The sequence below is a fragment of the Athene cunicularia genome (genome assembly GCF_003259725.1).
Source record: "Athene cunicularia isolate RWA chromosome 2 unlocalized genomic scaffold, athCun1 chr2_part1, whole genome shotgun sequence".
NCBI lineage: Eukaryota > Metazoa > Chordata > Aves > Strigiformes > Strigidae > Athene > Athene cunicularia.
In genome coordinates, this window is record NW_020799095.1 from 152,776,700 (window position 1) to 152,792,217 (window position 15,518).

Below are 15,518 nucleotides of genomic sequence, written 5' to 3' on the forward strand. Positions count from 1 at the left end.
TCAATGGCCTTTTTGGGGTGAGGGGCCCAGAACTGAACCCCCTCAGCGAGGGGCGGCCTCCCCAGTGCCAAGCCCAGGGCTCAGATCCCTTCCCTGGCTCTGCTGGCCACGCCAGTGCTGATACAAAAGATGCAAACCAGAGCTGCCAGGGTGATGCCTCTGCCCTCTTGACTGAGTTACTCCAGGCTGCCAAGTGTAATCCAGGGCGTTCCAACAGCTTTCTTGTCCGCAGATTAATTGCTCTGTCTTCATCAAAGAGATAAAAAACCCCGATTAAGCCACTGCTTTAGGAGCGTTTCCCTGGTCCCGCCACCGAGATCAAAAGGGAGTTGAACCAGGGCCAAGGAGAGGGAAGGAGGGAGGTGCGTGTGTGGGAGAAATCCCTGGAAAGGAAAGCCAAGTGCTTCTCCCTGCGTCGCGGCGAGGAGCTTTCCCATCCATAACGCGCCGCGGTTCGACAGCACACACGCTCGCCTGTGACTTCAGGAATATGTTGCTAATCCTGGGAATTTTCTTTCTGACAGCGTTAAGGCATCTCAGCCTTCCCTGGCTCGAAGCACTTTGTGGTCGAGCCAGGCAAAGCCTCGCAGATCCTCGGTAGCCGCTTACGGACGACCGTGCAAATGCTCCAGCCTGGCTTTCGGCGCTGAATTCATCCCTTCTCCCGGCAGGATTCTGTTCTGGCTGCACGCTCAGTCCGAGTTGGCACAGGATTGAAGACAGGGAGGGATGCTCCAGCCCTTCCGTTCCTCCTGAGCCATATCTTGTGGGGATTTCATCATTACTGCCACAAAATATTTTGATTTCTGAGCCGGATGCTGCCTCTCTTTCTGAGATGCTGCTCAGGAGATGCAGCTGCTGCACATGCCTCCAGTGAAGGACAGGAGATGAGAAGGAAGGTGTGAAGCATTGTCTGGCTAAACACCTCCCACCCAGTGCTCGGAAATCTCTGCCTCACCATCTCCATCACCCCTGTTCCTGCAGAGGCATCCCCACATTGCCCCGAAGTCCCCTCCCTTCCCACAGAGCTGCTAGTGATTAAGGGATTTTCCAGTGTAGAAGCTGAATTAGGACAGGAGGAACCAAGGAAAATGTTGGAGAAACAGAAATGCAGTTCACCTCCACCACAAGCCACTTTGAAGAGAAACAAAGACGTTTCTTCTCATTGCTTCAACAATTTTATCTTTTTTTTTTCCCCTCGCAGTCAGTTCAAATAGTTGAAACATTTCCCCGAACTTTTCCAAAAACTAAGAAAATGTTAAGGCAGAAGCCTCATATGTCAGAGTCTGTAGGAAGTTTTGTTCATCCTAAAACCACATTTTCCAAAAATTTTACTGATCTCCAAAGCCTCTTCCCCCACCTTTAATCAAAAGAACAAAGCAGATAATCTCAGACTAACGTGGCTCTTCCTTCAAACTTGCAACCACCCCATCCCACCTCCCACCAGGATTGTTTTTATTTCAAAGTTTTGAAGCCGTTTCCCATCAGGAAACGCACGTGATGGATGGTCCAGAGGTCCAGCGGTAAGCCAGAGCATCACGACACCCCTCTGAAACACCCTCCTACCAGGAACTGCTGCGGTTCCATCACAGGAATAAGACTGGATTCATCATCAGATCATTTATAGGACAAGGAAGAAGGAGCCGATGATAAAAGATGGGGACAAAACCCCACCGTGTGCTTTCGGGAGCAGAGCCAGGGGCTCCTGCCCCTGCGTGCACAGAGATGTGAGTCCCGACTGCCATCCCAGTTTGGGCTCCCAGCATTAACTGGTTTGGCTACTCACAAGGAACACCGACCCCCTCCAAAACCCACAGAGAGCAGCAAGGGAATAACTCACCCGCTCAGAGAACCGCAGCAGCTCGGAGCACACGTGAGCAAAAGCAGAGCAAGCGCTTCCTACCTGGCTCGTCCTCCGGCTCGTCCTCATCCTTCTCCACTTTGCAGCCCTGGTCACTGGGGGATGATGAGGACTGGAGGGAGATGAAGGACGGCAGCTTTTTCAGCCAGCTGGTTGGCGAACTGCCCGTCTCTTTCCAAAACTTCACCTCTTGCTCCGCACCGGAGGGTCCGGGCATTTCTCCATCATCGTGGAGCTGAGATGAATCATTCCTGTAGGAGGCACATGGGAAAAATAATAAGGAAAAATAAACCAATCCCACTTGGCCATGCTGGGCATGGAATCACGTGCACTGGAAGAGGCTGGGGCGAAGCACTGGAGCTGCACACGGAGGCTCCCCAGGTTCCATCCGGGGCTGCTCCGTATCTCTGATTTCTCAGGAGCCAGATCAGATTCAGCCGGAGTTTCTCACTGCATTCCCCCACCCTGCGCTTCCCTGCAAGTTTTCCAGCTCTGAGATGCTCGTGGAGGTGCTGGGCTCTTGTTCGGGTGCCGGCTGGGCAGAGGAGAGGGGAGATGGAGGGTGTGGGGAGCAGAGATGGCTCGGAGACACCCCACTGGGCTTGGCTCAGCCCCAACCCTGCCGCCCTTCTCCGAGCGCAGCTAACGTGACACTTCAGCTCATTCGACATCTCCGATGACGGTGCCAATAAAGGAAAAAAAATACCTCCCGAGCAGCTTCCAAGCTCGGGCGTGCTCCTTTCCCAGCGGAGGATGCCAGGAGCTGGCCCCGGGAGGGGAGAAGGGTCCCTCCTGCTGCCCAGCCCCGTGCTCATGCGTCCTTACCTAAAAAGAGCAAGGAGCTATCTTACATTTCGTTCACACCGGGGACGTGAACTGAGTGTCATTCCAAGGCTCTTCTGTCACCCAGGATAAGTTCGGAGACCCGCTGAGCGCTCGTCCCCCTCTGCTACCTTACAAGGCAGGGCCAGGATGAGGCCCAGGACCGGGCCAGAGCATGGATCAGCTCCCAGGTCCCTCCACTTCCATCCCACCTTCACCCCCATGTCCCGCTACGAAGAGCCATGGAGGAGCCAAGCATCCGAGCCAGGATTTTCTTCTCCCACTCAGCAGGACTATTAGATTTTGGCTTTTAAAGCCAAATTTCAATTTGGCTTTAATTTTAATTACATTGGAATGCAGTCATTGTGCAGACAGGGCTCGGGGTGAGGGCAGAGGAAGGCAAGGGTGTGCCAACCTTAAGAAAATCTGTGATCCTCTGAGGACGAGGACTAACCTGTCCATCACCAGCCTGTGGCTCCATCCCAGCACCCAAAACCACCAGAGAGAGCTCAGAGAGCTTCCAAGGATCAACCAAGGACCCAGCCCAGCATCAAAGGGTTTTGCAAAACCTATCCTATCTTGACGCCTGCTTCTTCAGGCAGTGAGTCCAGCCCCGAGGGCAAGGCCCTCCATTCCACACCAAGGGCTCAGCTCTGCTCTCCGCCACGGCGGTGAGGAAGAGGGATGATGGTTTCCACTTTCCCACAGAGCTATGGATAAGCTGTACCTGCTTTTGGCAGCAGAGGCTCTATCAGGGCTCCTCCATCTCCCAGAAGGAAGGTCTACAACAGCCTCAGAGATACCTGGAGGTGCCAAAGCAGCGTATTTCTAAGGGTGAAGATACCCACACACCAACGGCACGCATTGGGTAGCAAGACACAACTTATCCTCTCTTTCTTCTCCATCAGCTCTGCCTGGAGACTTCTCCCTCGAGCACGGACCCTGCCCACCCCTATTACCCGTGGTGGCTCTATCAGGAAGGCACCACAGTGACCTAACGTCTTAAAATAAACCAGCACACAGATGGCTACACATCTGGGAAATAAAACATCCAGACCTGGCCTGGAAGAAAACTGTTTAAGAGCAGCAAAGTGAGTTTCTTCTGCATTTTCCTACCTGTCCGTCTCCTCCAAGACCCGTCTCCACTTGGAGGGGTGGTCGCTGCGGTCGCCATCTTCTGTCTCTCTTGGGTGGCGCTTCTTCTGTGGGTGCAGCAGCTTGCACCGGGCACCCCTGGGGCAGACGCCTTTCTTGGCAAAGTCGGGGCAAACCAGCGTGTGCTTCTTCTTGCACTGCGAGGGGAAAAGAGAGCAACGTTGGGAAAGGTGGCGAAAGCCCTGTGGGGAACGCAGATTCCCAGGGCTGGGCTCCTTCAGGTGGCACCAGTATTTTGCTAGAGGAAGAGAAGGATGTGTTGGTGCTTCCTTCTCTGTATTACAATACTATCCCATGCCAAAATACTGGTGAAAAATATGAGTGTCCTCTGGGAGACACAACACACTAACCCACAGCTTTCCAAGTGCCTGATTTTATCAACACAAACCACCAAAATCTTAACCACAATGATCTACCCCTAAGTTGGTGCTGCTGAGAGGTCCCAAAGAGGTCATCTGGGCTGGAGAGGCTGGTTTCAGAGAGAACACTGGGTTTTCCTGTCCCAAACATGCCTGAGACATGGAAAGGAGCAGGGAAGAGCAGGAATGAAGCACAGATGGAAAGCTGCCAGTCAGAGAGACCTGGGGGGGTTGATTGCCAGCCGGCTGAACAGGAGCCAGCAGTGTGCCCAGGGGGCCAAGGAGGGCAACAGCATCCTGGCTGGTGTCAGCACTGGCGTGGCCAGCAGGGACAGGGAAGGGATCTGAGCCCTGGGCTCGGCACTGGGGAGGCCGCCCCTCGCTGAGGGGGTTCAGTTCTGGGCCCCTCACCCCAAAAAGGCCATTGAAGGACTCGAGTGTGGCCAGAGAAGGGCAACGGAGCTGGGGCAGGGTCTGGAGCACAGGTCTGCTGGGGAGCGGCTGGGGGAACTGGGGGGGTTCAGTCTGGAGAAGAGGAGGCTGAGGGGAGACCTCCTGGCCCTCGGCAACTCCCTGCCAGGAGGGGGCAGAGAGGGGGGATGAGTCTCTGGAGCCAAGGCCCCAGCGCCAGGCCCCGAGGGAATGGCCTCAAGCTGCCCAGGGCAGGGTCAGGCTGGCTCTGAGGAAGGATTTCTGTGCAGAAGGGGCTGTTGGGCGTTGGAATGGGCTGCCCAGGGCAGGGGGGAGTCCCCGGGATCCCTGGAGGGGTTGAAGAGTCGGGCTGAGCCAGCGCTGAGGGATCTGGGGGAGTTGGGAACGGTCAGGGGGAGGGTCATGGTTGGGCTGGAGGACCTTCAGGGGCTTTTCCAACCCAGATGATTCAGTGATAATGTTCCTTTTCAGACTTATTTTGGGACTGCTGCCTAAACCAGACTCCTACTGAAGGTGCCCCAGGGCTGGAGCTCAACATGGTCTGCTTAGAGCTTTGGAATGAGCTTGGCTGACTGTCCAGGGATGCTTAGCATGGCCAGGGCACAGCACCGGCAAAACGATGGCATCATGATGTTCACCCCTAAAAGCCTTTCTGCCCTGCCGGCCCGGCGTTTTGGTGGCTCCAAGCAGCAACGTTCACAGCCATCCCCACAGACACTGGCTGTGCCGGTGGGAGGGAGTCATCAGCAGTGCTCCGCAGCTTTCCCCAGACTAGGCTTTCTGCTGGGAAATGGCAGGTTTTGGCAGCAGGAAAGGCAGGAAGAGATGCAGGCAGGGCAGAAGAGACACCTTCAGGTGTGATTTCTGCCTGGGTGGCTGGGAACGTTGGCCAAGGGGAGGGAGAAAGAACAGCCTCTTCCTAATCTCCAACTGTTCCCAACACCGTGATAGCAACACCCAGCAACCCAGAGAGCTTGTCCCAGTGTATCCCAAGGGATGGAGGGTGGGAGCAGGTCCTGGAGCTCTGCTGAGCCCCGTGATGTCCAGGGGGACCCACACCCACCCAGGATGCTCCTGTCCCACCCCACCTGATGAGCCCACCTTGGCTCTCACAGGCCAACAGGCACCACATCACAACACCCATGGCAAGACACAACCCAACACACACAGCACAACGCAGGGTCCACAACACCAGGATCCATTCGCCTGTTTACCTTCTCCACAAGCAAAGACACAACCTGCTTTTTCCCCACGTGGGTCCTTCCACACTTTGTATGCCCAAACTGCAAACCTCCTTGCTACAGAGCAGTAAAGATCACAAAATCACAGAATCATCTAGGTTGGAAAAGACCTTGAAGAGCACCTAGTCCAACCATTAAAGATGCTTAAATTTTGCACAGGTTTGGGGAAAATGGGACAAATCCATGGGAAGAGAAACACAGTGAGGGTTTCAGTATGATCATTCTTGCCTGTTTATAAAATCGCATCTTCCTGACAACGTGGGATGTAGGTGAGCTCCTGCCCTTTTAACACAACTTGACTTTGGGAGAACGGGACCAGCTCCCCACGCTGACCTTTGGGATTAAGCGGCAGCCCTGCTGAGCCGTGGGAGATCTCTCCTCAAAAGGGCAGAATTGTTTGGCAGCTCTGCTGCCTGGGGCTGATCGTTGAAGTCGGCAGAGGAGCAAGGAGCTCGTCTGCTGGAGGTTGGGGACAGCGCTGAGCAGCAGGAGGGCTGGGGATCCAGATGGACACACGGCCATGGGCTCAGTGGGGGGGATGGCGCAGTGACAGCACGGCTTTTCCACTAAAAATTCACTAAAAATCCCAGCTTCTATGACTTACCCCCTCTATTTGAAGGAGATTCAATGGCAAATAAGTCTACAAGCCAATGGGCAACCTGAGAATAGAGTCAGCTCTAAACTGCCCAGGCTCTGCCGTTACCCCAAAATCTTACGTTTCATAGAATCATCGAAAGGTTTGGGTTAGAAGTGACCTTTCAAGATCGTCTAGTCCAACTCCCCTGACATGGACAAGAACATCTTTTACTAGAGAAGGTTGCTCAAAGCCCTGTCCAAGTTTCCAGGGAGGGGGTATCCACAGTTTCCCTGGGCAACCTGGTCCAGTGTCTCATCACTCTCATCATAAAATATTTCTTCCTTATGTCCAATCTAAACCTACCCTCTGTCAGTTTAAAACCATTACCCCTCGTCCTGTTGCAACAGGTCCTACTAAAAAGTCCCTCCCCCATTTTTCTTAGTCCCATTTAAGTACTGGGAGGCAGCTCTAAGGTCTCCCCGGCGCCTTCTCTTCCCCAGCTGAACCCCCCAGCTCTCTCAGCCTTTCCCCCCAGCAGAGCTGCTCCAGCCCTCGGACCATTCCCGTGTCCCTCCTCTGGCCCCGCTCCAGCAGCTCCGTGTCTGTCCTGTGCTGGGGACCCCAGAGCTGGACGCGGGGCTCCGGGGGGTCTCACCAGAGGGGAGCAGAGGGGGAGAATCCCCTCCCTCGACCTGCTGGCCACGCTGCTTGGGACACAGCCCAGGACATGGTTTGCTCTCCTCCACCCACTGACCAGCACTGGAAAAGCATCGCTAGAGACTAGAGCACTGCAGCCGTGCAGGCAGTGCCAGCTCCTGCCCGTCCCGAGCTGGTAAGAACACCGATGCTTATTTTGGGTATGGAAAAAACCATCTCCTCCAGCACAGAAAGCTCTATTTAAGCAGCAATTCTCTTGCAAAACACATAGAAAACAGACATTTGAGTCAAGCAGAGGCTTGGGAGAACAGCTTTGAGTTTTTCCCTATCTTTTTCGCAACTTGTGCTGGTCCAAACACCTCCATCTGCAGACGGGATATGGCCCAGGCCAAGAATAAATGCTTGAAAAGGCAGTGACAGGACAGCTTTCAAGGGCAGGAACTTCTCCCAAATATTAGTAAGCAGAAAATCAACCCCCCCAACCCGATAATTGCTTTAAAAATAAGTGAAACAAAATTAAGGGAGAGAAAAAATAAAGGCAACATCCCGTTAGGGATGGAAGGCTGGGATGAACGCGGGGGCTGCCAGGCGATGGAGAGCTGGGGAGGTTGAAAGCTGAGATCATCTGCATGGACAAGACCTGGAAACCCCCACGGTTTATCTTCTCATTCTCCTTTTCCCCACATGCTTTGCCCAAAGCCATTCTTTCTTTGGATGGGCAGTGATAGATGATGATGCCTGCCTTGAAATTACCCGACTCTGATGGCGCAGGATGGGCAGAGCTGTTGAGCCCCTTTGCCAGGGCAAGTGGATCCCAAGGGAAGCATGAGCAAAACCTCAGGATTTCGTGCCTCATACAATATCTGGCAGCAAAAGAGGGCGGGATGGGTTCTTGGGCTGTATCATCACGTTTCTGACCAGTGTCAACACAAAATAATTCCCGTGTTGTCTTTATAGCTGAGGCCAGCTCTAATTCAACGGCACTGACTTCACGCGGTGGCAAGTTGGCCTGATGGTACATCAGACCTAGTGCATGCCGGAAGGTTTCTAAGTCCAACATCACCTCCAGCTTTCTGTCCTCGTGCTGATGGTGACACACTGAAAGCCTTCTGTTAAATATGAACTCATCTGATGCCGATTATTGTTATTTATTGCCAGGGCATCAGCTCTTTAGAGCCTCTGTCCAGGGATGCGAGATCCACTTGTGTAGAGAAGTTTCCAGCACAAAATGGACTTGGAAAAGAGAAGAACAGGAAAAAAGAGCCTTAGCCTTCAAAAGCCACGTGGCTGCCTCACAGTCACAGCTGGGGGTGATGCTGCTACGCTGAGGAATGATGCTATTTTGGGGAAAAGCTGAGAAACCTGGCCGTTTCTTCCCAGCAGGGCACCCGAGGGACCGATTACAAATCCTTGAGGAGAGGGGATGACGGTGCCGTGGTCCCGGCTGGGTGCTGGGATCGGGATGTGCCACCTCCCCAGTGCTCTCACTGGCACCAACCTCCAAGTCAATCATCGTACCAGACCACGTTTATTGGCTCCACGGCAAAAAGATACTTAATAAAGAAAACAAACCATGTGCGACTAATCCCAGGGCCGTGTCCCCAGCTCAGGTTTCTAATGGCTTTTCCATGCCGCTCCCAGCGCTCAGCCCCTTCTTCCGTAACGCCCCATCCATTGCCGCTGTTTCAGGGCTGGGATGGTAAGGCTGGGATTGCCTCCCCGCCAGGCTTGGCGGCTGGAAAAAACCCTTCTGTTTATTTACGGTACCTCTTCTGCTCTTGCCCTGCGTGCCGGAGCAAACACGCCGGGGCTGGGTTGCTGTAGGGTGGTTTGCTGGTCGCCGCGTGTCAGCCGGGGTGAAGCGGAGCGGGGCTGCGGGGTGGCGGGCACGACCTCATGCTGGGGGCCATCTGATCCCTTCCACCTGTCAGGGTGGCTAATTATACCCCCATGGGACCCCTGCCAACCCGCAGGTTGGACCATAAAAAGAGAAAAAAGCCTCTGGTTCCTTTCCAACGGAGACAACAAAAAACCTACAGCACCCCTAAAAAGCCCTGGGGAGAAATCCTCCGTCTCCATCAGGTGCTGACGGGGATGCCATGGTCTCGCTGATGCTGTCCTCATCCCGGTGTCCCCTCTCCAGGGTTCCCCAGCAGCGGTGCCCGGTGCTGGGATGGTGCCCGGCTGGCAGCTCCCGTGGCTGGGATTCCTCCCTGGCTGCCAAGGCGGCTCTGGGTGAAATTCAAGGTGCCTTAAATGGCCTAACGAACCCTGACACGCACAGGGAGAGGGATGGGGACGAGGGGGTTTGCAGGGCGCGGCCTTGTTTAGCACAGACCTGGCAAAGAAGGAGGCAGCAACTGGTGGAAGGTCCCAGCTCAGCCCCGGGAATCACATTAATTAACATTTTCCATGGAGGAGCTTGGCGGGAGGCAGCGAAGGGCGGGAGGAAGGCGAAGCTGGGTTACTGGGCCAACCACCACCCACCCACTGACCTTACGGGGTGGGGATGAGAGGTCCCATTCAGCCCCAAATTCCCGGCTCTGCTCCACCAGCAGTTTGTACAGGTTGAATTTCCCAAGTATCTCCAGGCTTGTCTCACACCCGGCTCGATCGCTCCTTTCCCAGGGGACGGCAGGTGACAAGGGGACCACCAGACGGACAAGAGATGTAAAGTGCTGGAGGGTTTTCCCATCTCCTTGGACCTGTGTCCATCTCCGGGTCCCCCGTGACGGACACAAGTCCAGCTCTTGTCTGGAAACCCAGAGCACTGCAGTGATAAAAACACCACGCAGATCTTCTGGGGAAGGGGGGAGGCATTAAAAGCACAAGTTAATCCCCGAAACTCAAGTGTCTTGACTCGAGTGCTTTCTATTTTAAAGCCCTCTGCACATCCACGCAGCTTCGCCAGAGCTATTACAGGTAGCCCCAGCGCCGAGCAGCAGGATTAACTGGTTGGATTGATGTCAGGCTGTTTTAATGTCCCTCTTACCCGCCACATCTCAGCGTTAAGTGGCTGTTGGGAAGCTATCGCTGGAGGTGGCGGAGCTGTTTTCTGACGCCGCTCCGAACTGACAGCTAGTAAATAGGGTTTTTTTGATGGCTTTTTTATAATTGGGTGCAGATGGAAGCAGGCTTAAAAAAAAAAAAAAAAAAAAATTCGTTAAAATCTGGAGGACAATACATCCGAACATCGTCCCGGCTGTGGAATAATGATGAAGAAATTTAGCCGACACAATTATCTTAAGGAATTTACTCCAAAACAGGTTTCGGCTCTCGATAGAGAGTTCAGTGCCTTAGCAAAATGCTTGCAGGGAAGGGATGACTTCTAATGGCCTCCAAATGCTCGCTAGGATGTGAGACCTACCAAACGCTCTCGAGGATCTCCTGCAAAGCTGCGAAGCCTCTCCCTTGGTATCTGCAGGCAATAAAACACCGTTGGAGCTAAAATACCTCCAGAGCTGGAGCAAGAACAAGATGGCATTTCTAAAATCAGGGGGGAACACCATATTTAAGACGCAGCAAAACAGCTGGGAGGGATTGAAGAGGCCAAAGCAAAGCCTCATCCCTGCAGCATCCATTCCCCAAGCCCAAACAAAAATGACCTAAGGGACGAGGCTCTCCTTCGCATCCCTTCTCTGCCACCTCAGAGCTTCCTCTAAATCTCTGTCAACTGGTTCCTCTCATGTTGCTGCTCCTTGGTTTGGGTGTGTGACTCCGCTGTAATTGGAATTTCCCACGTAGTAAAATGTTGTCAACGAGCATTTCACCTCCCCGGCACAAATGCATGGGACACCTCCAGGCTTCAGCTCTGAGCGGGAGCAGAAGTACCATAATTGAGTATTTCCAATTTTTTTTTCCCTTTAAATGTATCTTCTTCCTTGAGAATTGCTTCCTGCCTCATCTCGCTCCTCACCCCCAGGTTCCTGCTGACTGGTGAGAGCTTTGCTTAGAGTCTCAACAGCTGGAGGTTGGATTTTCCAGACACTGAGCAAGTCAGCCCTACTCCGACCCTAAAGCACCCCAGATCAGTTGAGCCACCACAACAGCAAAGCCACTGATATAAGGAAGAACCATCATAGAATGGTTTGGGTTTGGAGGGACATTAAAGACCTTATAGTTCCAACCCCCCTGTCCCGGGCAGGGCCACCTTCCACCAGCCCAGGTTGCCCAAAGCCCTGTCCAACCTGACCTTGAGCCCTTCCAGGGAGGGGGCAGCCACAGCTTCTCTGGGCAGCCTGTGCCAGGGCCTCACCCCCCTCACTGGAATAAAAACTCTGCCTAATGTCCAATCTAAACCTACCCCCTGTCACTTTAAAACCATTGCCCCTTGTTCTGCTAAAAAGTCTCTCTGTCTTTCTTAACAGCCTTATTTCTATATTGAAAGGCGTCTCTAAGGTCTCCCTGGAGCCTTCTCTTCCCCAGCTGAACCCCCCAACTCTCTCAGCCTTTCCCCCCAGCAGAGCTGCTCCAGCCCTCGGACCATTCCCGTGTCCCTCCTCCGGCCCCGCTCCAACAGCTCCGTGTCTGTCCTGTGCTGGGGACCCCAGAGCTGGACGCGGGGCTCCGGGGGGTCTCACCAGAGGGGAGCAGAGGGGGACAATCCCCTCCCTCGACCTGCTGGCCACGCTGCTTGGGACACAGCCCAGCTTACAGTTGGCTGTCTGGGCTGCGAGGGCACATTTGCTGGGTCATGTCCCATGTTTTACCCACCAGTACCCCCAAGTCCTTCTCCTCGGGGCTGCTCTCCATCCACTCCTCCCCCAGCCTGTGTTGATACCGGGGATTGCCCCGACCCCTGGGCAGGACCTTGCACTTGGCCTTGTTGAACTCCATGAGGTTCACATGGGCCTCCAGCCTGTCAAGGTCCCTCTGGATCTCATCTCATCCCTTAGGGGAATCAACGGCATCACTCACCTTGGTGTCATCTGCAAACCTGTTGAGGGCACACTCAATCCCGCTATGTTGTTAATGAAGACATGAATTATTATTGGCCCCAGTACGGACCCTTGAAGGACACCATTTCCACTTGGACACTGAGCCACTGACTGTAACTCTTTGGATGTGGCCATCTAGAAGGTGAATCCCCAATCCAGCAATCACAGCCGTGTGGCAATGACTACGGCATCCAATCATTCCCCGTTCTAATTTCCTGAGGAACCCCATTTCTATCAGAGACCCTCACAATCTCATCCATCACACCCCAAAGCCACGATGGAGCCAGTTTCACGTGGGGAACCCATCGATGGCAAATACCAACCCCAAATCATCATTGCTGAGGATGGAGCAAGCTAGACATCCACCGGACATCCCCTGCAGAGTCATCTGCATCAGGGAGGACAGGGACTCCACCACGTGCGCGATGCCAGGGGGCTCAGGGAAGGTGTCACCCACTTCTCACAGGACACAGACATCGTTCACCCACAGAGAACAAATGGGAACGAAGGGAGATTCCAGTACAGGAAGCAAAGACAAAATCTGCTCTTCTTTGCGTTCATCTGTACAGAAGTTCAGGTTGAAATCAAGAACTCTCTGCCTCGTCGGTATATTCCCAACTTTCTAGCCGTGATTCAGCGGCTGCTTTTCCCCTGAACTTCCTAATTTTGATGTTTTGCGATGCACCTTCCTCTACAAAGATATCAAAGTGCAAGAGAGAAAATCACAGACCGGTATTTATCTAGGTGCTATTATCAACTAGCCCAGGCTATTAAGCAGTTCAAGTTTACCCTGATAAGCAACATCTTTAATGTAAGCATCTGAACGTTGTTAAGATACTACAGTTAAATTAAAGCAGCAATAAGAACCCCCATTATGCCATTACAGAGTACGGTAAATAAGATGCAACTGGAAACCCACAAAGATTTCCACAGCGATACACAGGTAGGATTGGGCATGGAAGAAACGCGATGGGTTTTAAACCTCCTCTGCAGGCTACAAAGTGTTTTTTAACGGAAAGCTCCCGTCGCCAGCACTGAGATTTAGCACTTGCTACAAGCAGCACAGACACTGTCACTCAGAGGAGACATGCAAGGAGTCAACGTCCTCAGCAAGCCAACAAGATGCACCCAGACAGATTTCAGCCCACTCAAATCCAGCCTGGCCACCATTCATGATTTTACAAGCAAACCCATTACCAAGCCTACCCACTTTTTTTTTTTTTTCCTTAATAAAGTTTTTACTTACTAATCAGTTTGTTGATGAAGATTTCTGCTACACATTCTAGGAAAAAAAAGAAATCAAGCAGGCAACCCTACCACCCAGAAAACATCTGTCAACCACAGCCAAAATTAAAGATAAATGAAATAAAGTTGCTTCAGTAGTTGATTTTCGTACAGCTGCAGTGGACTGTAAAAGAGCTATCAAAGGCAGTGCTCTCCATCCGCTACTTCTGAGCGACGGGAGAAGGTAAGCCACAAATCCCCCATCCCAGAGAAGCAGCTGCCCCACTGCCCAGGAGTTATCCCCAGCGCACCCCAGACACACCTGCAAGCAGCAAAAACCACCGGGAAAGTCGAGGTCCACTCAGCACACCATGAACCCATTGGTGGAAGAGGCCAATACCTGGCTGCCATCTACAAATATGCCTAAAATATCCCTAAAACCTCCTGGCAAACAGACCCAACACAATTTGGGTCAAAATGAAGGTGAGGGAGCCATGCCTGGGTAGCTCTCCATGCCGTGCCTCCTTCAACCCCAGGAAAAAGGATGCGGGTGCATCCACCTGGCAAACTCCTCTCCTCTTTCCCCCTGCACATGTGTTCACATCCTACATGAGAAAGCCCGGAGAGGGCTCGTAACCTCTAAAACCAGCCCCACACAAAGCTTCACGCAGTATTTCTGTTGCTAAGACCAAGCATTTCTACCTGTCCTGAAGCTGAGCCCAAATCAGCTGCGTGTAAGACGGAGATAAATTTAAATCTTAAATGGCTCTTTCCCTCACACGGATGAGAGAAAGGGGAGGAGAAGCTGCCGAGATGCTTTAATGTGACACCTCCTCATCACGCTCTCCTGCTGGAAGTGTATAAAATGGATCATCTCTTAAGAAGAAGCAATTTGCTGATGTTCAGACCCAAACGCCCAACCTTCATGAACACAGGCAGTTAAATCTGTTTGAGGTTTGATTTCTCTAATAGGAGCGGGAGTGAGTTTTATCCCCAGTTCAGGATTTGCTTGGTGACAAGGAGGTACAGAGCAGGGAGTCGGGGCTCAGCAAGCCCATCCCCACGTGGGTCATCTTTAAAGATTTCACCGAGATGGAAAAGTGACGTGTCTGAGGAGCGAAATCATGAAAGTCTTTCTCCTCTTCCTCTTCTTCACCCTTTAACCAGCTCACTCCTTTCACTGATTTACAGCTTTAATGAACAGCCCCTCCAGCTGCCTCCTGGGCACCCCCTCATCATGTCGAGGGGTCCATCGATGGCATCACTGTTTCCCTACAGCCCCTCTGCTCAGATCCAGCCAGATCCTGCACACCTACAAGATCCTGTCCTTCCTTATCCAACGCCATGAGTGTGTCCTGCTGCCACCAGCTCTCTCTGATTCAAATGAGGAAATTGGAAGAAGTTGCAATAGGATCATAAAAGGAATAAGATGGAGGTATGACCAAGATATAGAAAATTTGGGATGGCTCAAAGCTTAGCCTTCCCCGAATCCCTCCCCATGCTAATACTGAGTGGAGGTGGTTTATATTAAGACTTTTTACACTTCCAACAGGCCCCCTTGGTAGCTGGGCAAGGAGGAGCTTCTCAGCTTGACTGGGTCTAATTCAGCTTAACAGCGTCATGGAGTTTGGAAATGAGTGCTTCGAGCCAAGAAATCTGCTCCTGCCGCAGCTGGTTCTCTCCAGGCATCAGCCCTGGGGTGGCTTGAATGAAAAAGCATCTGCATTTGAAAGCTCTTAGTCAGTCCCAAACTAAAAGCATGCACAATCTGCACATGAAGGAGCTGCTTAAGGTCTCAGACAGTATCTGAAGGGTCTCCAGGAGGGGAGCAAACCTTTGCTGACCCGCTGATGTGATGCTGAAGACCCACAGGTACAAGGCTGCCACCCAGAAAACTGATCTGGAAGAAACTCAGCCCCAAAACACGGCCTCTCTTGATGCTAGCACACCTGAACACGTCCAAAACCCCTCCCAGATCCTCTCTGGCCACAGCCAGGACTACTTTTGGGGGTATGAGATCAAGGAGCAGCCTGAGCTTTCAGGATTTCCAGAGCCAGAAGACGTTCAACAATCCTTGATGGACTTTTCATCCAGAGATGTGTCCATGTGCTTCTCCTCTAAGGGAGATGTTGGAGCTCTGAAATAGCAGCAGTGACCATAGGGAGGCTCCCATCCCACTCCTGGCCCAACCACAGCAGTGGGGACCTTGGAGAGAAAGAACACAGCTGATCAGAACAGCAGGATGAAGAAGCA

The 15,518-nt window shown here is 52.8% G+C and overlaps 1 protein-coding gene across 1 annotated transcript in view; it reads right to left on the reverse strand.

Annotated features, from left to right (window-relative positions):
* Nucleotides 1-15,518, reverse strand: part of ZC3H3 (zinc finger CCCH-type containing 3) — a 179,576-nt gene that overhangs the window by 11,132 nt on the left and 152,926 nt on the right. Inside the window, exons 9-10 of the mRNA XM_026842207.1 lie at nt 3,800-3,975; nt 1,904-2,112 (exon numbers count right to left, since the gene is read on the reverse strand). Of these exons, the coding sequence (XP_026698008.1) occupies nt 1,904-2,112; nt 3,800-3,975 (385 nt within the window). The remainder of the gene's footprint in view (nt 1-1,903; nt 2,113-3,799; nt 3,976-15,518) is intronic.